Genomic DNA, 24,967 nt, shown 5'->3' on the forward strand with positions numbered 1-24,967 from the left:
TCTCATCACCAAATAAAGATAAAACATGAGTTCGACCACGCCATTCATAGAGGTTTTTTTACAAAAACATAGGACTCCGTGTATTTTGATCTCACCCGACTCTGCCAAGCTCAATTACTCTCTACTTGGATATCCCCATCTTATAAACAACCAAAGGAAAATATTGATACAGTATTCTTTACAAACAGAAGGCACAAAGCGGCTTAAGGCCGCACTTTCAACAAAAACCAACAAGGAGTTGTAAATCCCTCAAGATTATTTCCCACAACAGACTAAGGCAAGTTCCTCCTATACATGTCTGCCTATAGACTATCCAAAAACTGCTTCAAACATCACAGCGAAATATCATCGCCGTTAACACAACAATCCTCGGAATACCTTTGTTCAAGGATAAATACAGGATCGATCAAGCAGCGCTCAAGCAGTTCTCCCATGTCCCGTACTTTGAGCTGAAACTTCCTCCACCGCTCTGCTGCGCATGCTCAGAAATAACTGCGTGTGCACAAACATCCCAAGTCCTTGCTATCTCCCCAAGGGACATGGGTTGTGAAATGCTTCGTAGAGATATGCTGAACATCGATTTGGCCTTCACAGAAAGATCTTCATACTCTTTACTGTAAAAGTAGAACATTTACAGTCAAATTTAAGCTTTTAAATTTAACACGTGAAACCAAAATGAGTACATAAAACTCTTAAGAGAACGAAAAAATAATTGAGACATTCTGTCTCATCATCATGGCACCACATACTTTTAGCGAGACAAGATATAAATTGAATTGGGAAACAGAGCATGCATCTAATGAGCTTTTTTTTTCATCGAGAAAAATAACATTTGAAATAGGATTTCACCAGAAGGCGGTAAAAGAAAAAGGGCACAAGCCCGTACAGCTGAGAATGCGCAGTAGGAAATGCCAGGTCTCTTAGTTTATGTAACAGCAGCAACATCTAAAGTCAGAATCCTTATTTTCTCACCTGACTTCAACTGGAAACTTGTCCAAGAGTATTGGAGAGCAGTTGGGGTAATTTGTGGGAACAAGCAGTCTTAATGGCTGAATTGGTGACTGCAAAATATTAAAAGCCAAGTAAATACAATACATTTAATATTTTGAAGAAATGTAAAATGTTCATGGCATTAACATTTGAGAGCCCACCATTTGTGCTGAAGCATACTGTGATTTCAAGCTTGGACTGAGAGCCACAGCATCAAAAGAGCACTTGACAAGAGTCCCCTCACCCCCTTCAGCAGCGGCTGCACTAGGGTCAACATCTTCATCACTGATATCAACAACTGTGTCGATAAGCAGCCGATTTATTTCTCTTATTTCTTCCAAAAGAGCATGATTAGCCTGCAAGACAAGCCACACACTTATGTCCAAGGAAGAAGCAGGAACAGCCCATTTTTTGTCAGACATTGAAAAGCTCCGAGAAAGGAATTCTTTAAATAAGCAACGTTGAGTCCAGATCAGCAATGGACAGACATAGTGACATGCACACACCCCAAAAAAATAATCGTTCAACAAAAGTTAGCATCTTGAACAGTTAACTCGCACGCAGGCAAATGCAACTCAGAATGTACCAATTGCCAAAGCACTCCAGTCACATCAAGTGTATGCATAGGTGCACAGCAAAACAACTAGCTTTGAAGTCTTGCTGGAAATATACATTTTTAATGTGAAACTTTAATTATTTTAAGTTTGCCCGAAGTTAAAGCAGATGTAATTTCTAGTGAGTATAAAAAAAATGATTAATACCTCAACCCTAGGCCTCTTGATACGAGATGTTGCAGTTGACTCCAGGTCAGATGTCTCTGAATTGATCAACTGCTTGAAACTATCATTCATACTGCCAGCTGAAGACACAACATTTAAGGGCATGGCACTAGTGTAGCGCCTCATCTTCCTAGTCCCATTTGATCCATCATGAGTCATAACGTTTCTTGCTTGAAGACGACACTTTGTCATCGCAACCAAATCCTCACCGACTGCCGCTCTAGATCCATTACCTGGGGCAGACCCTGCTATCCTATCAATCATACTAACAACTGAACCAATGTCACTGACAGATGCACTCAATGCATGAGGTGACATCGATTTCACCTGCAAGTTCAAAATACAGAAATTTAATTTAAGCACAAGTGAGGGAAGGAAAAGACTAACTTAGATGGTAAGCACTGAAACATCATTACAGTAGAGAAATATGTAATAAGAACCACTTTACTAACCGCCTTAATCAAGCGTTCAAGAGGCTGCTCGGTAACACTCGACTTGCCAGAAATAGTTGACAAAGCATTAACATGACTAGCATCTGGTACACTAAATTCAGCAAGCAAAGGAGATGCCGATATCCCAGGGGTGCCAATTGCAAGGGACTGGACTGGTGCTCCCACCCCAGCTGTTTGTTGATGTCCGATATTCCCAGCATTTGGTAGTGAGGAAGGTTTCTCAGAATCCCCTGGCATGGGGGATGGAGCCATGGGAGTTGAAGGAGATGGGATGACAAAAGGTGAACCGGCAGTTTGCAATGGTGTTCCAGCTTTTGGGTGAGTCAGTAGATTCTGCTGGTCAACTTGGGGAGAAGAATGTTGTGAAATTTGAGGAGATGCAGCCTGAAGGAGTTGGTTTGATGATGGAATAGGAAATGGAGATCCTGATTTCAACTGCTGATGCGGATAAGCACGCTGGCCTGCGGATATATGTTGCTGAAAAACCCCTGGCTTAACACCCATCCCCTGTCTCATCTTCAAGTCATTTGCATCATTCATTTGATGAAGTTGCGGCATTTGGTGTTGGTTCGCCTGCATCTGCGCCGGAAGCTGCTGCTTTGCTTGCTGCAACTGTTGCTGCTGCTGCTGCTGTTGCTGTTGCTGTTGCAGCTGCTTCTGTATCAGTTGCTGCTGCATTCGCTGTTGATACTGTTGCTTCAGTTGATTCTGAAGCATTTGCTGTTCCTGCTGTTTTAATTGCTGGTGTTGAAGCATACCAGAATTTGACTGAAGGGAGTTAATATTTGGCTGAAGCATACTAACCCCGCTCTGTGATGACAAACCATTCATGTTAGCTTGCTGGGGAGCACTGACAGGAGTTTGTTGGATAGATCCCACCGGAACTTGCTGCAAAGAGTTCAGTGCATTTCCCTGTCCTGAATCCAAATTTGTACTCGGCTGCAATGAATTCATCATGTTCTGCTGTGATGTTGAAAGCCCAGATATTGAAGACATTGAATTTTGCTGCAAACTTGTCATATTGTTCTGCTGCATTGTTGGCACAGAACCTTGTAAATTCATTGTTTGCAACTGCGGGTTCATTTGATTTTCATGAGACTGCACTTGAGGAATTTGAGACTGTGGCTGCTGCATGGAGTGCATATGAGGTGGGGGGAGCTGCCCTTGTTGCAGAGGAGGACCTTGCTTCCTCGGTCTATTTGTATTAATAAAATTTACTATCTGCTTCTCATATAAACCCAACTTGTCTTTCAAACCAGGTGAAATGTTACTCTTGGAAACCTGTAAGATTGATATGAGGCGCTCTAACATGGTTCTGAACATTTTTAGCTTCTCAAGCTGCTCTGACTTTGGTTGTTGTGGAAGAGAATCGTGCTGGCAAACAGAAAGAACAGACGTCAGTAAGCAAAAGAATGGCAATATAAGGAGTAACAACTTTGTTGCTAAATCTTATTAGCATTATTGGTGAGGTAACAATCCCATGTAGATGGTCTACATGAGGACAATAATTAAAGGGGAGATCAAGGTAGAATCTATCACAGAGCAGCACCACAATAACCTAGCAGGGAAACCCTACTTATTACTATAAGTTCAAGCAACAAATTATGAGAGAAGAAAAATTGAATTGATTACATACCTGCTGGAGTTTAGTAGCAATTTTATGATACATTTCACTTAGTTCGGGTAAGTACTTTTCCTTCATGACTTTGATCTGCAAATGAAAGTTATAAATACAAAGATGATTAGAAAGAACTTTGCTGCAGCTACATGCTTGCCGACACCATCATAACATCAATGCCAATGGAAATGAGCCTGTGCGTGCAACCATGAATTCATGTATGCTTGTATCTAATGAAGCAAGTTTTCATAAACTTCCAACCGATGGTAGCTTAACAAAGCTGCCCCACAAGGAGTCTTAACTAGCATGTAATTCTTCAAAATCCCCATTCAAGGCAATTTTGGCATTAGTATAATTATTTTCCAGTAGCTCTATTCCCACTTGGTGCGATGGCAAGTGCCTTCGTCCATGAGCGGTAGGTCTCGGGTTCGAGACTTGGGAGCAGCCTCTCCACAAATGGAGGTAAGGCTAGCCGACATTTACCTCTCCCAGACCCTGCGTAAAGCGGGAGCCTTGTGCACTGGGTACGACCCTTTTTAGCTCTATTCCCACCCCCACGCCAAATAATTTGTATTTTTATATTTAGATGTTGTATGTGAAAGCCATCAAATGGACAAGAAGTTAGGACATTTTACTTTTTGATAGACATCCTCTTGCCAATCACCCCCATTTGCATGTCCAGTCTGAGCTGAGGAATCTAGAGAAGCTACAAAATATAGAGAGATATATGTCAATGTTTGCACATAAAATGAAATTTGAACACGAGGGTTAAAAATGAGAAAGAAACAAAAAAAAAAAAAAATAAGCATTGCATGCAGAACATTGATATGGAAAATTATCCTTCCCAAACAGTTGAAATGTATTTTTTGTAAAACAAAGTATAAATATCATTCCATACATCATAAGCAATCTAAGAACAGACAAGAAGCTTCATGAGCCAGTGGAACAGGACCATGCATGCACTAGATTGGGGAAAATACATCCATGGGCAGCCATATTTAGTAAACACAGTAGTCCACCGAAAGCTCTTTATCTATAAACCAATAGACGCAAAACTGAAGAATAAAAAGTAAAAACCCATGTTTTCAAAACCCAAAGGTATGAAAGGCAATTCAGGTGCAATTTGCTCCTACTTTCTGCTTATGAGGGCAATTACTTTTTTTATGGGAAGACTTCAAGGTTTCTATTTCTTTGTTTAAAAGTAATTGTGGAGTTATCAAGAAGAAATGGGTTGACATTATGTCACAACAGCATCTCTATCACCATAGCTCATGAAAAGACAAAGATACAAAAACTAAAATCAAGGCAACAGAAGCTTCAGCCTTCACCAGTAAATCACTCAAAAGAACTCTGATTGTAAACATTAAGCACAAGAGGTGAAGGGTAAACTTACAGTAACTAAAGTGGTCCGTATACCTAATTTGAGGTGTAGGCACAAAACTCGTAACTAGGCTATTTATATATATATATATATATATATATTCTCTCAGTCAGGTTTAATAACTATTTCCTTATCCTTGTGGATTATTATTTGCAATAATTATTTCATTTCCTTGTGGGATTTTACTTTTAGATTATATAACCACATCAATCTCTATTACTCAACCCTCCCCTGTGGATATTCAGAATACAAGACTAACTTTGAATTTATTTTTCTTTCAGTTTGGGATTTAGCTTTTTATCTTCCCTCCCCCGTGCTGCAATATACAAGACTAACTCTGTTCCTTTTATATAAATCCAATTACCAAATATAAATCACAAAATTTTATGTACACTACCACTACACATATCAACCTCTAAAAAGAAAAGCAAGAAATCAAGAAAGACCAAGGCTTGCTTTAGCACTATAGTTTAATGTGACCAGATATTTGCATAGGACTCTGGTTCTCCATTCCATGATGGTTAGATGCTGAAGTTCTGGAAAAGAACAGAAATCCTCATGTTTGACAGAGAGGTATGATGCATCTGTTTAAAAGTGATGGTGACAACGAACATGTGGTGGGAAGATGGGACACACCTACTTGGCAAGATAGCCAGGCATAAAAATTTCTATTGACTAAGTCCAATGCACATCCACGTTACATTTTAATACAAGAAGTCATATATGGCAAAGATAAAATTCCAAAATTAGACTACTTCCATAGAGAGTCTAGACACCTACATCTGGCAACCACAACAAAACAATATATTTACCAAGGTCATCCAAAAAAAAAGTGTGCCCCATAAAAACATATAATAAAGACCATTTTCATAACAAAATCAAATTAATGACATAAAAATGACAGTATTACCTATAATACAATATGATAAACAGACCCAAATCACATAATACAAAAGTAAAATAAGAATAAAATAAGATTCCGTCCAAAATGTGCACCTATGATAATCCAGATATCATGAAAGCACATGCATAAAATCAGGAAAGTGCATAAGTGCAAAAATCGTACTCGATGATGTCTCAGCAAGAGGTCTCTGAGATTGATATAACTGCTTTTGCTGATCCATTACATTTTGAGCTTGAAGCATGGTTCCTGATATCTGACCTGATGCTTGAAGCCTTTGCTGCATATCTCGTTGCAGTGGATTTGACTGCTGTTGCAAACCCATTTGTTGCATCTGTGCAGGCTGTGATTGAATCTGTGACATCATTTGTTGCTGTGATGCTTGCGGTTGTGACTGCTGTCCTTGAGTCGGTAACATGTTAGATGCATTCGGATGTTGTTGCTGCTGCACCTGAACCTTGGATTGTTGCAACAAGTGTACAGAGTGCTGATTTGGTTGCATACTAGAATTACCACTTTGAGTTCCAAGGTGCTGCTGTTGCTGTAATCCGGTAACATTACTCTGAGAGCCCAACTGTTGCTGATGCATATTTGAAAGGTTGCTTTGCTGCTGTTGCTGTAACCCAGTAACATTACTCTGCGGGCCCAATTGTTGCTGATGGATATTAGAAAGGTTGCTTTGCTGAGCCATTAACTGCTGCTGCTGCTGTTGTTGTTGCTGTTGCTGCTGCTGCTGCTGCTGCTGTTGCTGTTGCTGTTGCTGTTGTTGCAGGTTTAAAAGATTATTCTGCTGGTTTAGTAACCTCTGTTGTTGCTGCTGCTGCATATCCCCGACATTAGTTTGTTGTCCAATCATCTGATTCTGGGACAAGTTTGAAGCAGTTGGCTGCTGCTGCTGCGGGGTTAATATTGGCTGTTGTGCCATTGGTGTTTGCTGTTGATGAACAGCTACCTGTTGAGGCTGCTGTTGCTGCCTGAGAACTGGCTGTGAATGCTGCGGAAGCATGGGTTGTGATGACTGTTGCATAGCAGATTGTTGATTCTGCTGGAGAGATGATTGCACTGAAGGCTGCATAACAGACGATGTTGGCATAACAGATTGCTGGGAAGATTGCAACTGAGTCGGTTGTAAAAGGTTCTGCTGCTGTTGCTGTTGCTGTTGCTGTTGCACAAGTTGTGGCATATTTCCCTGCTGATATTTTGGCTTCAAAAGCGAATGTTGCATCTGTTGATGGTACATATACTGCTGGGAATTCTGGGAATTCTGGGATTGCTGCGGCTGCTGCTGTTGGGGAGCTACCTGTTGCCTTCCTGGCATTTGCCTTTGAGAATTAGCAAAGACATTGGAGGGTACCCCCTGGCCCATGGAATTCCCTAATGAATTCTGTGAACTTCCAGACATATTTTGCATGTTTGGGTTTTGTCCACCTATACTTGGGATAGGAGTCTGGGTTAAACCGGAAGAAGGAGGTAGTGCAGATGATAAGCCAGACGAACTTTGAACTCCAGCAGGTGGAATGTTATTCTGAATGCTCTGTGATAAAAGTGGTTGGCGTCCTTGAGATTGATTAGCTGGTAACGGCATAGAGAGTGATTGCCCATGATTGGGGACTTGGGATTGCATACCTTGATTGGGAACTTGGGGTTGCATACCAAAAGACCCTATCCAAGTAAAATAGCAAGAATAAACACCACATAAACAAGCATCAAAACAAGAATACAATAAATGTCATTTGTACTCATCATTTGACCCATTAAATACAAGTGAATAAAGATATCAAGAACGAATCATCTCAGTTAAGAAATGCAGGAATAATTAAGAAAAAGAAAGAACGTTTCATTAGTTGTTTTTACCCGGATCAGGGGGCCTGTTGCTGTTACCCGCAGAGTTAGATTGTAAAGGATTGCCCATTGAATTCTGAGACTTGGTCTCCATTGTGAGCATCTTCAGAGAAATTTTCCGTAGATAATCCGACTACAAAATTAAAAAAATCCATGCTAAATTTAGAATACAGTTCTATCCAAAATATGAAGAAAGTTCAAGCATAGACAACATATTTTTAAGAAGTCATATATGTAATAGATAGGTAAGTATTTAAGTACGCAAACATTTCATGCACCATAAGAAATAAGAACTCTGGTATTATGGAAGCACCTGGCTTGTGGCTGCAGTATAAATCTTTTCCTCAAACCTTACAGCAATTTTACTGAGTTCCTGTAATCCATCTTGTCCGGAGAAGGGAAGATGCCTCTTCAACGTATCCATTCTATACATGCAATAAAACCAACATCAGTTACTGACTACCAAAATGGGGGTAGCGTTCATAATAGCAAAGCTGGATTAGACTACCGCTTGAAACAAAAAAAGTTCAACAAAGAAAAACACTTACATCTTGTTGACAATTCTTTGCCTCGAATCAGCCTGCAGCTGACTCCTCCAATCGCCGGCATCCATGGCAGCCTCTCCAACTTGAGAAGGCCTCCACTTATTGGTATCCATCAAATCAAATGAACCCAACAAAACTGCCAAAAACAAAAGCACAGGACTGAGCAACTTCAACGAAAGCCTACGAAAAGGGCACAAAAAATTCGTACAAGAGCTAGCTATTCGGACGACGATACAGTTTACAATTACGCAGGCATTTTTTTTGCATCAGAAATTGCATTCATTCAAGCTGATTCTAAACACGATTTAGGCGCCATGAAAAATCAGAACTTGCAATTCACATACAACCGAAAACCAGATACGATTTACACAATCAGATCACAAAAACACCAACAATAACGAATTTTCCACAAAACCCACGATCGATCAACATCTAAAACAAAAAACCCAACAAAAATTGACCAAAAAGTTACCTCTTTTCTTTCAGAACAGGAGAGTTGAAGATTGAAAGGTTCAGGTTGCCTGGAGTAAAACAATGAAGAAATTGCAGAACAGGGAAATCGGGGGATTGGGAAAGGAAGGAGGGTTCTTGCTCAAAAGCTTCAAACTTTGACAAGATTTAATGGATTGATGCGTTAGTAGGAAGGGAGAGACAACGAAATATCCTGTTTTAACCAATGTCTGATTTTTTTTTTAGGTTTTTTTTTTTAAATTTGAATTTTTTAGGGACAAAAAGACAATAAAACCATTGTCCTTAGGAATTTATAAGTTGCCACTTACCACTTTATCCTAATCCTAGGCTTTCTTGTCAAATCCCAATTGGATAGGAATATTTCCAACTGAGTCAAAAGAACAAAGTAGTCTTATTTATAACTAGCTTCTTGGTACGCGTTCAAATGCGCGAATTAACTTTTAAACGTCAATTGATGTATTAGCATTTCATTAGTTTTATGTCTTATATCATCACTTTGAAACTTATTTATTTGTACACTAAATAAGAAACTGCTATATATAGTTTGTGTAATAAGTTTGTGTCTTTAGCATTATTGATGTAAATAGACTGATTTTCTTATATTTTTTTATTTTAAATTTATTAGTTATATAACTTTACACTTTATTGCTTTTCAATGAAGACAGAACAAGGAGGAGATCAATTATTCCTCAATTAATCTACTTCATTATTCCTCAATTAATCTGCTTCTTGACCATTTTGGTATTAGATTCCATATAGTAAAAGCGTCATGTAACTTTCATTTTCATGTGTTAATAAATGTAAGAATCTAAATGATTTTGCATGTGATTGGCATGAAATCCAAATGTGCTCTTTAGTTCAATATAACAACCTCTTGTCCCGCGAGATTTTGAAACCATTACCTCCTCTGACGAAATGGAGATCAAAAAACCATTAGTACAAAGGTAGAATACAACCAAACTCTAGGTATAGCAATTTTTGTTCTCTCTAACAAAAGCCAATATGTGCAGATGACACTTTAGCATAGTGACGAAAAACAATTATATCTACGCACCCCAACCAACCTCCTCACCCCTAACAAAAGCCAATACATTGATATCGTCTACCCTTCTAAAGTCATCACATTTTTATTCAGAGAATGGAGGAGAGAAGCTGAAGTAGCGTATGAGGCCATGAGAACATGGAAATTCAGACCAAAGGAGCATAAAAACCATATGGAAAAGATGATGATGCATGTGGAACAATTGACAAACTTGATAGAAAAGATGTGATGCGCAAACACGACGCCTTTTCAGGTTGGAGGGGGCCTTTGTGGTCTGAGAGAGAGAGAGAGAGAGAGAGAGAGAGAGAGCTCCTCTAATTCAATCATATAAAAGTAAAACTGATGATAAATCATTCCAAACACACAAATAACGTTATAAAAATGCAGTCTCTTTAATTAATTATTGACAAATAGCTTGAAATCTTTCAAAATGCGGTCCATTCATTTTGCGGTTGCGGTTGTGATTTCTTCGTTTTGTTGAAGCTCGCCAGCCTCTCACAACGGTGCAATCCACTTTACATATGAGGAGGTGGGGGGAGCTGCCGTTGTTGCAGAGGAGGACCTTGCTTCCTCGGTCTATTTGTATTAATAAAATTTACTATCTGCTTCTCATATAAACCCAACTTGTCTTTCAAACCAGGTGAAATGTTACTCTTGGAAACCTGTAAGATTAATATGAGGCGCTCCAACATGGTTTTGAACATTTTTAGCTTCTCAAGCTGCTCTGACTTTGGTTGTTGTGGAAGAGAATCATGCTGGCAAACAGAAAGACCAGACATCAGTAAGCAAAAGAATGGCAATATAAGGAGTAACAACTTTGTTGCGAAATCTTATTAGCATTATTGGTGAGGTAACAATCCCAAGTAGACGGTCTACATGGGTACAATAATTAAAAGGGAGATCAAGGTAGAATCCATCAAAGAGCAGCACCACAATAACCTAGCAGGGAAAGCCCCGCTTATTGCTAAAAGTTCAAGCAACAAATTATGAGAGAAGAAAAAATTGAATGGATTACATACCTGCTGAAGTTTAGTAGCAACTTTCTGATACATTTCACTTAGTTCGGGTACGTACCTTTCCTTCATGACTTTGATCTGCAAATGAAAGTTATAAATACAAAGATGATTAGAAAGAACTTTGCTGCAGCTACATGCTTGCCGATACTCATGAATTCAGACAGCATGAATTCATGTATGCTTGTATCTAATGAAGCAAGTTTTAATTAACTCCCAACCGATGGTAGCTTAACAAAGCTGCCCCACAAGGAATCTTAACTAGCATGTAATTCTTCAAAATCCCCATTCAAGGCAATTTTGGCATTAGTATAATTATTTTCCAGTAGCTCTATTCCCACCCCCACGCCAAATAATTTGTGTTTTTATATTTAGATGTTGTATGTGAAAGCCATCAAATGGACAAGAAGTCAGGACATCTTACTTTTTGATAGACCTCCTCTTGCCAATCACCCCCATTTGCATATCCAGTCTGAGCTGAGGAATCTAGAGAAGCTACAAAATATAGAGAGATATATATGTCAATGTTTGCACATAAAATGAAATTTGAACACGAGGGTTAAAAATGAGAAAGAAAAAAAAAAGCATTGCATGGAAAACATTGATATGGAAAATTATCCTTCCCAAACAGTTGAGGTGCAATTTTGCTCCTACTTTCTGCTTATGACAGCAATTACTTTTTTATGGGAAGACTTCAGGTGCAATTTTGCCCTTGATTGGGGACTTGGGGTTGCATACCAAAAGACCCTACTCAAGTAAATAGCAAGAATAAACACCATATAAACAAGCGTCAAAACAAGAAAACAATAAATGTCATTTGTACTCATCATTTGATCCATTAAATACAAGCGAATAAAGATATCAAGAACGAGTCATCTCAGTTAAGAAATGCGGGAGTAATTAAGAAAAAGAACGAACATTTCTCGCAACAGATCAACCATCAAGAAGAAAGGTAGCCAAGAGAGAAAAGGGCAGTTTTCAATAGTTGTTTTTACTGTTACCAGCAGAGTTAGATTGTAAAGGATTGCCCATTGAATTCTGAGACTTGGTCTCCAGTGTGAGCATCTTCAGAGAAATTTTCCGTAGATAATCCGACTACAAAATAAAAAAATCCATGCTAAATTTAGAATACAGTTCTATCCAAAATATGAAGAAAGTTCAAACATATACAACATTTTTTTAAGAAGTCATATATGTAATAGATAGGTAAGTATTTAAGTACACAAACATTTCATGCACCATAAGAAATAAGAACTCTGGTATTATGGAAGCACCTGGCTTGTGGCTGCAGTATAAATCTTTTCCTCAAACCTTACAGCAATTTTACTGAGTTCCTGTAATCCATCTTGTCCGGAGAAGGGAAAATGCCTCTTCAACGTATCCATTCTATACAGGCAATAAAATCAACATCAGTTACTGACTACGAATATGTTCTAAGTTTGAAGTCCTCTCGCCATAGTTTAGATTAGATTACGCTAAATTAGACTACCGCTTGAAACAAAAAAAAATAATCGACAAAGAAAAACACTTGCAGATTGTTGACAATTCTTTGCCTTGAATCAGCCTGCAGCTGACTCCTCCAATCGCCGGCATCCATGGCGGCCTCTCCAACTTGAGAAGGCCTCCACTTATTGTTATCCATCAAATCCAATCAACCCAACAAAACTGCCAAAAACAAAAGCACAGGACTGAGCAACTTCAACCAAAACCTACGAAAAGGGCACAAAAATTCGTACAAGAGCTAGCTATTCGAACGACGATACAGTTTCTAATTACGCAGGCATTTTTTTGCAGCAGAAATTGCATTCATTCAAGCTGATTCTAAACACGATTTAGGCACCATGAAAAATCAAAACTTGCAATTCACATACAATCGAAAACAAGATACGATTTACACAATCAGATCAAAAAAAAAAAAAAACAATAACGAATTTCCCACAAAACCCACGATCGATCAACATCTAAAACAAAAAACCCAACAAAATTTGACCAAAAAGTTACCTCTTTTCTTTCAGAACAGGAGAGTTGAAGATTGAAAGGTTCAGGTTGCCTGGAGTGAAACAATGGTGAAATTGCAGAACTGGGAAATCGGGGGATTGGGAAAGGAAGGAGGGTTCTTGCTCAAAAGCTTCAAACTTTGACAAGATTGAATGGATTGATGCGTCCGATGTGGTCTTTTTCGTTAAGTAGGGAGGGAGAGACAACAAATATCCTATTTTAACCAATGTCTGATTTTTAGGTTTTTTTTTGTATTTATAGAAAAACTAATGAAAACGTTTGAAATATTCTAGTTTTAATAAAAAAAAAAGCATGTTATAAGTTTTGTTTAATGATTAGTATAAGACTCATATTAAAGGTTAAAACAACTTATGCATGAAAGAAAAGAAACAATCAAAGGTTAAAACATAGACGGTTTCTGGAATTTAAGGCACTGTTTTTGGAATTTAAGTCACTGTTTCTGGATTTTGGTTCTTTTATTTCCAGATAGAGTGTTTGTTTGTGCACAGAAAAAACAAAAATTGTATCTGATTTTTTTTTTTCCAGAAATAGTGTTATGTTTTGGGTTCTCCAGAAACAGTTTTATGTTTTGGTTTTTTTTTTTCCTATTTACAGACGCCTGACATGTACATACATCATCGGGACCGTAGGTCCTTATTGGATATGATTGGAATAAAATACTAACACTATAAATTGTTCATGGTGCAGATAAAAGGATGAGGACGAGGATGAGGACGATGACGAGGACGAGGAGGATAAGGGCACGAAAAAGGTAGACAATAGTTTTGGATGATTTTTTATTAAATTTTAAACCCTTTTGGTTAAATAATATTTTAGGATGATTTTTGGTTAAATATTTGTTGGCTCAAATCCTTTTCATTAAAGCTCCATTTTTTTATTTATGTTTGAAATTTGAATTTTTTAGGGACAAAATGACGATAAAACCATTGTCCTTAGGACTTTATAAGTTGCCACTTACCACTTTATCCTAATCCTTCTAGGCTTTCTAGTCAAATCCCAATAGGATAGGAATATTTCCGACTGTGTCAAAAGAACAAAGTAATCTTCTTTATAACTAGCATCTCGGTATGCGCTTAAATGCGCGAATTTACTTTTAAACACCAATTAATGTGTTGGCATTTCATTAGTTTTATGTTTTATATCATCACTTTGAAACTTATTTATTTGTACTACATAAGAAATTGCTATATATAGTTGGTGTAATAAGTTTGTGTCTCTAACATTATTGATGTAAATAGACTGATTTTCTTATATTTTTTTTAATTTTTAATTTATTAATTATATAACTTTACACTTTATTGCTATTCAAAGAAGACAGAACAAGGAGGAGATCAATTATTAATTAATCTACTTCTTGACCTTTTTGGTATTAAATTGCATATGGTAAGCATCACGTAACTTTTATTTTCATGTGTTAATAAATGTAAGAATCCAAATGATTTCGCATGTGAGTAAATACATGTGGTTAGCATGAAATCTTCAATATAACCTCGTCCCATGAGATTTTGAAACCATTGCCTCATCCGACGAAATGGAGATCAAAAAACCATTAGTACAAAGGTAGAATACAACCAAACTCTAGGTATAGCAATTTTTTTTTTCTCTCTAACAAAAGCCAATACATGCAGATGACGCTTTATCACAGTGACGAAAAACAATTATATCTATGCACCCCATCCAACCTCCTCACCCCTAACAAAAGCCAATACATTGATATCCTCTACCCTTATAAAGTCATCACATTTTTATTCAGATAATGGAGGAGAGAAGCTGAAGTAGCATATGAGGCCATGAGAACATGGAAATTCAGACCAACGAAGCATAAAAACCATATGGCAAAGATGATGATGCATCTGGAACAATTGACAAACTCGATAGAAAAGATGTGATGTGCAAACACGACGCCCTTTCAGGTTGGAGGGGGCCTTTGTGGTCTGAGACTTGGTCTCCATTGTGAAGTCACGGCCCAGGATCATGGAAGTACCTGGACTGTGGCTGCAGTATATAATAAGAGAGAGAGAGAGAGAGAGAGAGAGAGAGAGAGCTCCTCTAATTCAACCATATAAAAGTAAAACTGATGATAAATCATTCCCATAGTCATACAATAAAAGTAAATAACATTTCTACTGTTCCAAACACACATACAACGTAAAAAAAATGCAGTCTCTTTAATTAATTATTGGCAAATAGCTAGAAATCTTTCAAAATGCGGTCCATTCATTTCGCGGTTGCGGTTGCGGTTTCTTCGTTTTGTTGAAGCTCGCCAGCATCTCTACAATGGTGCAATCCACTTTACAATGCACTGTGCAGTGCCCATTGCACTTCCTTTTCCACTGCCCTGGCATTATCAGCAGAATCCGCTTATGTTTGACAATATTTTTCCACGTATGTTGCAAATGATATAAATTCTTCAGGCGTCACATCCTTCTTGCCCTTGTTTCTTCTTCTGGCAGCAGCAGTGGCGGGAGTAGCAGCACCACACCGATGACAACGCCCAGCCTTCCACCTCACAGCAGCAAACAGATGCACTCAATGCATCTGAGCCAATGTCACTGACAGATGCACTCAATGCATTAGGTGACATCGATTTCACCTGCAAGTTCAAAATCCAGAAATTTAATTTAAGCACAAGTGAGGGAAGGAAAAGACCAACTTAGATGGTAAGTACTGAAACATCATTACAGCACTCAAAAAGAGAAATATGTAATAAGAACCACTTTACTAACCGCCTTAATCAAGCGTTCAAGAGGCTGCTCGGTAACACTCGATTTGCCAGAAATAGTTGACAAAGCATTAAAATGACTAGCATCTGGTACAATAAATTCAGCAAGCAAAGGAGATGCCAACATCCCACTAGTGCCAATTGCAAGGGACTGGACTGGTGCTCCCACCCCAGCTGCTTGTTGATGTCCGATATTCCCAGCATTTGGTAGTGAGGAAGGTTTCTCAGAATCCCCTGGCATGGGGGATGGAACCATGGGAGTTGAAGGAGATGGGATGACAACAGGTGAACCGGCAGTTTGCAATGGTGTTCCAGCTTTCAGGTGAGTCAGTAGATTCTTGTGGTCAACTTGGGGAGAAGAATGTTGCGAAATTTGACGAGATGCAGCCTGAATGAGTTGGTTTGATGATGGAATAGGAAATGGAGATCCTAATTTCAACTGCTGATGCGGATAAGCATGCTGGCCTGCGGATATATGTTGCTGAAAAACCCCTGGCTTAACACCCATCCCCTGTCTCATCTTCAAGTCATTTGCATCATTCATTTGATGAAGCAGTGGCATTTGGTGTTGGTTCGCCTCCACCTGCGCCGGAAGCTGCTGCTTTGCTTGCAGCAACTGTTGCTGCTGCTGTTGCTGTTGCAGTATCTGCTGCTTCTGTATCAATTGCCGCTGCATTCGCTGTTGATACTGTTGCTTCAGTTGATTCTGAAGCATTTGCTGTTCCTGCTGTTTTAATTGCTGGTGTTGAAGCATACCAGAATTTGACTGAAGGGAGATAATATTTGGCTGAAGCATACTAACCCCACTCTGCGATGACAAACCATTCATGTTAGCTTGCTGGGGAGCACTGACAGGAGTTTGTTGGATAGATCCCACCGGAACTTGCTGCAAAGAGTTCAGTGCATTTCCCTGTCCTGAATCCAAATTTGTACTCGGCTGCAATGAATTCATCATGTTCTGTTGTGCTGTTGAAACCCCAGATATCGAAGACATTGAATTTTGCACCAAGCTTGTCATATAGTTCTGCTGCATTGTTGGCACAGAACCTTGTAAATTCATTGTTTGCAACTGAGGGTTCATTTGATTTTCATGAGACTGCACTTGAGGAATTTGAGACTGCGGCTGCTGCATGGAGTGCATATGAGGTGGGGGGAGCTGCCCTTGTTGCAGAGGATCTTGCTTCCGTGGTCCATTTGTATTAATAAAATTTACTATCTGCTTCTCATATAAACCCAACTTGTCTTTCAAACCAGGTGAAATGCTACTCTTGGAAATCTGTAAGACTGATATGAGGCGCTCTAACATGGTTTTGAACATTTTAAGCTTCTCAAGCTGCTCTGACTTTGGTTGTTGTGGAAGAGAATCGTGCTGGCAAACAGAAAGAACAGACGTCAGTAAGCAAATGAATGGCAATATAAGGAGTAACAACTTTGTTGCGAAATCTTATTAGCATTATTGGTGAGGTAACAATCCCATGTGGACGGTCTACATGGGTACAATAATTAAAAGGGAGATCAAGGTAGAATCTATCAAAGAGCAGCACCACAATAACCTCGCAGGGAAAGCCCCGCTTATTGCTAAAAGTTCAAGCAACAAATTATGAGAGAAGAAAAAATTGAATTGATTACATACCTGCTGAAGTTTAGTAGCAATTTTCTGATACATTTCACTTAGTTCGGGTAAGTACCTTTCCTTCATGACTTTGATCTGCAAATGAAAGTTACAATACAAAGATGATTAGAAAGAACTTTGCTGCAGCTACATGCTTGCCGACACCATCATAACATCAATGCCAATGGAAAAGAGCCCGTGCATGCAACCATGAATTCATGTATGCTTGTATCTAATGAAGCAAGTTTTAATTAACTCCCAACCGATGGTAGCTTAACAAAGCTGTCCCACAAGGAATCTTAACTAGCATGTAATTCTTCAAAATCCCCATTCAAGGCAATTTTGGCATTAGTATAATTATTTTCCAGTAGCTCTATTCCCACCCCGGTCGCACTTGGTGCGATGGCAAGTGCCTTCGCCCATGAGCGGTAGGTCTCGGGTTCGAGACTTGGGAGCAGCCTCTCCATAAATGGGGGTAAGGCTAGCCGACATTCACCTCTCCCAGACCCTGCTTAAAGCGGGAGCCTTGTGCACTGGGTACGACCTTTTTAGCTCTATTCCCACCCCCATAAATAATTTTGGGAGCAGCCTCTCCATAAATGGGGGTAAGGCTAGCCGACATTCACCTCTCCCAGACCCTGCGTAAAGCGGAAACCTTGTGCAGTGGGTACGACCTTTAGCTCTATTCCCACCCCCAAGCCAAATAATTTGTATTTTTATATTTAGATGTTGTATGTGAAAGCCATCAAATGGACAAGAAGGCAGGACATCTTACTTTTTGATAGACCTCCTCTTGCCAATCACCCCCATTAGCATGTCCAGCCTGAGCTGAGGAATCCAGAGAAGCTGCAAAATATAGAGAGATATATGTCAATGTTTGCACATAAAATGAAATTTGAACACGAGGGTTAAAAATGAGAAAGAAAAAAAAAAAAGCATTGCAAGCAGAACATTGATATGGAAAATTATCCTTCCCAAACAGTTGAAATGTATTTTTTGTAAAACAAAATATAAATATCATTCCATACATCATAAGCAAAATCTAAGAACAGACAAGAAGCTTCATGAGCCAGTGGAACAGGACCATGCATGCTCTAGATTGAGGAAAATATATCCATGGGCAGCAACATTTAGTAAACACAGTAGTCCACCGAAAGCTCTTTATCTATAAACCAATAGAAGCAAAACTGAAGAATAAAAAGTAAAAACCCAACGTTTTCAATACCCAAAGGTATGAAAGGCACTTCAGGTGCAATTTTGCTCCTACTTTCAGCTTATGAGGGCAATTACTTTTTTATGGGAAGACTTCAAAGGTTTCTTTTTCTTTGTTTAAAAGTAATTGTGGAGTTATCAAGAGGAAATGGGTTAACATTATGTCAGAATAGCGTCTCTATCACCATATCTCATGGAAAGACAAAGATACAAAAACTAAAATCAAAGGCAACAGAAGCTTCAGCTTTCACCAGCAAATCACTCGTAAAGAACTCTGATTGTAAACATTAAGCAAGAGAGGTGAAAGGTAAACTTATGGTAATTAAGGTGGTCCGTATACCAAATTTGAGGTGTAGGCGCAAAACTCGTAACTAGGCTATTTATATATATATTCTATTCTCTTAGTCGGGTTTAATAACTATTTTCTTATCCTTGTGGATTATTATTTGCTATAATTAATTCATTTCCTTGTGGGATTTTACTTTTAGATTATATAACCACATCAATCTCTATTACTCAACCCTAGTTCAGCCTATATGGATATTCAGAATGCAAGACTAACTTTGAATTTATTTTTTCTTTCAGTTTGGGATTTAGCTTTTTTATCTTCCCTCCCCTGTGCTGCAACATACAAGACTAACTCTGTTCCTTTTATATAAATCCAATTACCAAATATAAATCACAAAATTTTATGTCCACTACCACTACACATATCAACCTCTAAAAAGAAAAGCAAGAAATCAAGAAAGACCAAGGCTTGCTTTAGCCCTATAGTTTAATGTGACCAGATATTTGCATAGGACTCTGGTTCTCCATTCCATGATGGTTAGATGCTGAAGTACTGGAAAAGAACAGAAGTCGTCATGTTTGAAAGAGAGGCATGATGCATCTATTTAAAAGTGTTGGTGACAACAAACATGTGGTGGGAAGATGGGACACACCTACTAGGCAAGATAGCCAGGCATAAAAAATTTCTATTGATTAAGTCCATTGCGCATCCATGCTACATTTTAATACAAGAGGTCATATATGGTACAGATAAAATTCCAAAATGAGACTACTTCCATAGAGAGTCTAGACACCTACATCTGGCAACCCACAACAAAATAATATATTCACCAAAGTCATCCAAAAATAGTGTGCCCCCATAAAAACATATAATAAAGACCATTTTCATAACAAAATTGGATTAATGACATAAAAATGACAAGGTTACCTATAATACAATATGATAAACAGACCCAAATGACACATAATACAAAAGTAAAATAAGAATAAAATAATATTCCGTACAAAATGTACACTTATGATAATCCAGATATCATGAATGCACATGCATAAAATCAGGAAAGTGCATAAGTGCAAAAATCGTACTCAATGATGTCTCAGAAAGGGGCCTCGGACACTGATATAACTGCTTTTGCTGATCCATTATATTTTGAGCTTGAAGCATGGTTCCTGATATCAGACCTGATGCTTGAAGCTGCATATCTCGTTGCAGTGGATTTGACTGCTGTTGCAAACCCATTTGTTGCATCGGTGCAGACTGTGATTGAATCTGTGACATCATTTGTTGCTGCGATGCCTGAGGTTGTGACTGCTGTCCTTGACTCGGTAACATGTTAGATGCATTCTGATGTCGTTGTTGCTGCACCTGAATCTTGGATTGTTGCAACAAGTGTACAGAGTGCTGATTTGATTGCATACTAGAATTACCACTTTGAGTTCCGAGGTGCTGCTGTTGCTGTAACCCAGTAACATTATTATGCAGGTCCAATTGTTGCTGATGGATATTAGAAAGGTTGCTTTGCTGCTGTTGGTGTAACCCAGTAACATTATTCTGAATGTTCTGTGCTAAAAGTGGTTGGCGTCCTTGAGATTGATTAGCTGGCAACGGCATAGAGTGTGATTGCCCTTGATTGGGGACTTGGGGTTGCATACCGGAAGACCCTACTCAAGTAAATAGCAAGAATAAACACCACACAAACAAGCGTCAAAACAAGAATACAATAAATGTCATTTGTACTCATCATTTGATCCATTAAATAACAGCAACTAAAGATATCAAGAACGAATCATCTCAGTTAAGAAATGCAGGAGTAATTAAGAAAAAGAACGAACGATTCTCGCAATAAATTAACCATCAAGAAGAAAGCTAGCCGGGAGAGAAAAGGGCAGTTTTCAATAGCTGTTTTTACCTGGATCAGGGGGCCTGTTGCTGTTACCAGCAGAGTTAGATTGTAAAGGATTGCCCATTGAATTCTGATACTTGGTCTCCATTGTGAGCATCTTCAGAGAAATTTTCCGTAGATAATCCGACTACAAAAGCAAAAAAAATCCATGCTAAACTTAGAATACAGTTCTATCCAAAATATGAAGAAAGTTCAAACATAGACAACATTTTTTTAAGAAGTCATATATGTTATAGATAGGTAAGTATTTAAGTACGCAAACATTTCGTGCACCATAAGAAATCAGAACTCCGGAATTATGGAAGCACCTGGCTTGTGGCTGCAGTATAAATCTTTTCCTCAAACCTTACAGCAATTTTACTGAGTTCCTGTAATCCATCTTGTCCGGAGAAGGGAAGATGCCTCTTCAATGTATCCATTCTATACATGCAATAAAACCAACATCAATTACTGACTACCAAAACGGGGGTAGCATTCATAGCAAAACTGGATTCGTATACAATCCACTAAAATATGTATTAAGTTTGCATCCCTCTCACCATAGTTTAGATTAGATTACGCTAAATTAGAGTACTGCTTGAAACAAAAATAAAAAATTGACAAAGAAAAACACTTACATCTTGTTGACAATTCTTTGCCTTGAATCAGCCTGCAGCTGACTCCTCCAATCGCCGGCATCCATGGCGGCCTCTCCAACTTGATAAGGCCTCCACTTATTGGTATCCATCAAATCCAATCAACCCAACAAAACTGCCAAAAACAAAAGCACAGGACTGAGCAACTTCAACGAAAACCTACGAAAATGGCACAAAAATTCGTACAAAAGCTAGCTATTCGAACGACGATACAGTTTATAATTACGCAGGCATTTTTTTGCATCAGAAATTGCATTCATTCAAGCTGATTCTAAACACGATTTAGGCACCATGAAAAATCAAAACTTGCAATTCACATACAATCGAAACCCCGATACCATTTACACAATCAGATCACAAAAACACCAACAGTAACGAATTTTCCACAAAACCCACGATCGATCAACATCTAAAACAAAAACCCAACAAAAATTGACCAAAAAGTTACCTCTTTTCTTTCAGAACAGGAGAGTTGAAGATTGAAATGTTCAGGTAGCCTGGAGTGAAACAATGGAGAAATTGCAGAACTGGGAAATCGGGGGATTGGGAAAGGAAGGAGGGTTCTTGATCAAAAGCTTCAAACTTTGAGAAGATTGAATGGATTGATGCATCCGACTGTGGTCTTTTTAGTTTGAAGTAGGAAGGGAGAGACAACAAATATCCTATTTTAACCAATGTCTGATGTTTTAGGTTTTTTTTATTTATTTTTGAATTTTGAATTTTTTAGGGACAAAATGACAATAAAACCCTTGTCCTTAGGACTTTATAAGTTGCCACTTACCACTTTATCCTAATCCTTCTAGGCTTTCTAGTCAAATTCCAATAAGATAGGAATATTTCCAATTGAGTCAAAAGAAGAAAGTAATCTTCTGTATAACTAGTTTTTCGGTACGCACTTAAATACGCGAATTGACTTTTAAATGCTAATTAATGTGTTGGCTTCATTAGTTTTATGTATTATGTCATCACTTTGAAACTTATTTATTTGTACTGAATAAGAAATTGCTATATATGGTGTAATAAGTTTGTGTCTCTAACATTATTGATGTAAATAGACTGAATTTCTTATATTTTTACAATTTTAAATTTATTATTATATAACTTTACGCTTTATTGCTTTTCAAAGAAGACAAAACAAGGAGGAGATCAATTATTCCTCAATTAATCTACTTCTTGACTTTTTTGTATTAAATTGCATATAGTAAGGGTCCCGTAATTTTCATTTCCATGTGTTAATAAATATATGAATCCAAATGATTTCGCATGTGAGTAAATACATGTGGTTGGCATGAAATCCAAATGTCTCTTTAGTTCCAATATAACCTCCTCTTGTCCCATGAGATTTTGAAACCATTCCTCATCCGACGAAGTGGAGATCAAAGAATCAAAGAACCATTAGTACAAAGGTAGAATACAACCAAACTCTAGGTATAGCAATTTTTTTCTCTATAACAAAAGCCAATACATGCAGATGATGCTTTATCACAGTGACAAAAAGCAATTATGTCTATACATCCCTACCAACCTCTTACCCCTAACAAAAGCCAATACATTGATATTGTCAACCCTTCTAAAGTCATCACATTTTTATTCAGAGAATGGAGGAGAGAAGCTGAAGTAGCATATGAGGCCATGAGAACATGGAAATTCAGACCAAAGAAGCATAAAAACCATATGGAAAAGATGATGATGCATCAGGAACAATTGACAAACTTGATAGAAAAGATGTGATGCGCAAACACGACGCCTTCAGGTTGGGGGGGGGCCTTTGTGGTCTGAGATCGACTTGGTCTCCATTGTGAATTATGGAAGTACCTGGGTTGTCGCTGCAGTATACTAATACAAGGAGGGAGGGACGGAGGGAGGGACGGAGGGACGGAGGGAGAGAGAGAGAGAGAGAGAGAGTAAAACTGATGATAAATCATTCCCATAGCATACCATGTAAGTAATTAAACATTTATACCGTTCCAAACACACAAACAACGTTATAAAAATGCAGTCCGTTAATTATTGACAAATAGCTAGAAATCTTTCAAACTGCTGTCCATTGCAGTTGCGGTTTCTTCATTTTGTTGAAACTCGCCAGCCTCTCTACAATGGTGCAATCCACTTTACAATGCACCGTGCACTGCCCATCGCACTTCCTGTTTCACTGCCCTGGCATCATCAGCAGGATCCGCATATGTTTGACAATATTTTTCTGCGTAGTACGTTGCAAATGATATAAATTCTTCCAGCGTCACATCCTTCTTGCCCTTGTTTCTTCTTCTAGCAGCAGCAGTGGCATGAGTAGCAGCACCACACCGATGACAACGCCCAGCCTTCCACCTCGCAGCAGCAAATGGTATCGGCAATCCCTTTTTCTTACGGTCAACTTCTTCCCATTTTAGTGTACAACATTTGGGGCAACCCTGAGCACATAAGAAGACACATATAGAGACTCGTGGTTAATTGCGTAGATTTGGTGCCCTAATATGGCAGAAGAACACAGTTCATTAAATAAAATCTGAATAGGAAATGTGGATAATCAAACTGCTAACAGTTACAAACTTAGACCATTTTTTGCCTGAATAATCCTTAATGTAGAAATCCTGATTATATAATGAGATATGATATTCTTACTTCGTAGGGGACGCCATGAGTAAAGAGACCTTCTCTAGGTAGAGTGAATCTGTGGTGAGAGCCAACTCGGCGGTCACATGGTCTCAGACCAAACCGTCCATCAGACGGTTCACGTCCATACCTCGTTTCCTTCTTGAGTACAGGTTTGAGAATGCGTTGCCTCCCTTTTCCGAGTATACGATCGGCTCCAGGGCCAGTGCGGTAACCAGTTCGGAAACTGTGCCTGTCGTAGGCTCACAAGGCAGTGAATTAAACAGAACGTCTGCTTGTGCTTGGACATTATTGTGGTCTTTGTTGTCGCTAGAAGTTGCATCAACATTAGTAGCAGCTATGCTCCCAAAAGTTCTGTTGATATCCTGAATACTTTTCTCATTAATATTCCCAGTTTTTCGAAGCATACAACGAATGGAAGCAGCCATTGCCATTGCCCTGCCTCCATTTAAGAAAAAGGAGTTGTGAGTCCCTGAAAAATAATACAATCAAACGATCAGAGAAAGAAATATAATCCCAAAATGCATCATCCTATTAATCCAACCCCATACTGATTACAATCAAAGAAAACGATAGCACAGGAATTCGCAAGTAAACCGATGGTGGGAAATTTACCTGGTTGGTTGAGGCTCAGGCAAAGAGGGGCTCAGCGTAGGGTTTCTGGTGGAGCTCGGCTAGGGTAAAGAGAAATTTAATGCAATCCATCTTTGGTTATTCTACCCCCAACTTAATTTTTTTTTTAAATTTAATGTGAATTATATTTTCTATTAATGTATACAATTCACGTTAAAGACAAAATATATTTAAAATTAGGCCAATTTTTTTTCGTGGTCCTTGTGATGACACGCCACTTTCAATGTTATCATCGTGGTGAAAAAGTTGTTAATTAAATCATCGTGGTGAGGGCTATTAGCAACTGGGGTCCAAA

The 24,967-nt window shown here is 38.5% G+C and overlaps 2 protein-coding genes, 1 long non-coding RNA gene and 1 pseudogene across 3 annotated transcripts; all 4 read right to left on the minus strand.

The window, feature by feature from the left end:
* Nucleotides 1-13: 13 nt before the first annotated feature.
* Nucleotides 14-9,183, minus strand: LOC126616341 (mediator of RNA polymerase II transcription subunit 15a-like). Its single transcript, XM_050284386.1, has 12 exons — nucleotides 8,981-9,183; nucleotides 8,512-8,644; nucleotides 8,277-8,388; nucleotides 7,976-8,096; nucleotides 6,287-7,783; nucleotides 4,475-4,545; nucleotides 3,858-3,932; nucleotides 2,222-3,595; nucleotides 1,752-2,096; nucleotides 1,152-1,346; nucleotides 973-1,061; nucleotides 14-614 (listed from the first exon to the last, which is right to left on the minus strand). Exons 2-12 carry the CDS (start codon nucleotides 8,619-8,621, stop codon nucleotides 407-409), a joined length of 4,197 nt encoding a protein of 1,398 aa, XP_050140343.1. The 5' UTR covers nucleotides 8,622-8,644; nucleotides 8,981-9,183; the 3' UTR covers nucleotides 14-406.
* A 1,148-nt stretch (nucleotides 9,184-10,331) lies between these two features.
* On the minus strand, nucleotides 10,332-22,076 carry LOC126615400 (mediator of RNA polymerase II transcription subunit 15a-like). The gene is made up of 15 exons (XM_050283218.1): nucleotides 21,875-22,076; nucleotides 21,409-21,541; nucleotides 21,100-21,211; nucleotides 20,798-20,918; nucleotides 19,974-20,549; nucleotides 18,163-18,233; nucleotides 17,409-17,483; nucleotides 15,780-17,144; nucleotides 15,467-15,646; nucleotides 12,567-12,685; nucleotides 12,309-12,420; nucleotides 12,036-12,129; nucleotides 11,459-11,529; nucleotides 11,041-11,115; nucleotides 10,332-10,776 (listed from the first exon to the last, which is right to left on the minus strand). The coding sequence occupies exons 2-15, from the start codon at nucleotides 21,516-21,518 to the stop codon at nucleotides 10,537-10,539; spliced, it is 3,321 nt and encodes a 1,106-aa protein (XP_050139175.1). The 5' UTR covers nucleotides 21,519-21,541; nucleotides 21,875-22,076; the 3' UTR covers nucleotides 10,332-10,536.
* LOC126616360 (uncharacterized) lies at nucleotides 17,809-18,153 on the minus strand. The gene is made up of 2 exons (XR_007621132.1): nucleotides 18,043-18,153; nucleotides 17,809-17,912 (listed from the first exon to the last, which is right to left on the minus strand). It is a non-coding gene; the product is annotated as an uncharacterized LOC126616360 (long non-coding RNA).
* Nucleotides 22,077-23,337: 1,261 nt separating the features above from the next.
* LOC126616351 (uncharacterized) lies at nucleotides 23,338-24,753 on the minus strand (annotated as a pseudogene).
* Nucleotides 24,754-24,967: the final 214 nt, after the last annotated feature.

The sequence above is a fragment of the Malus sylvestris genome, chromosome 3 (assembly GCF_916048215.2).
Source record: "Malus sylvestris chromosome 3, drMalSylv7.2, whole genome shotgun sequence".
Lineage (NCBI taxonomy): Eukaryota > Viridiplantae > Streptophyta > Magnoliopsida > Rosales > Rosaceae > Malus > Malus sylvestris.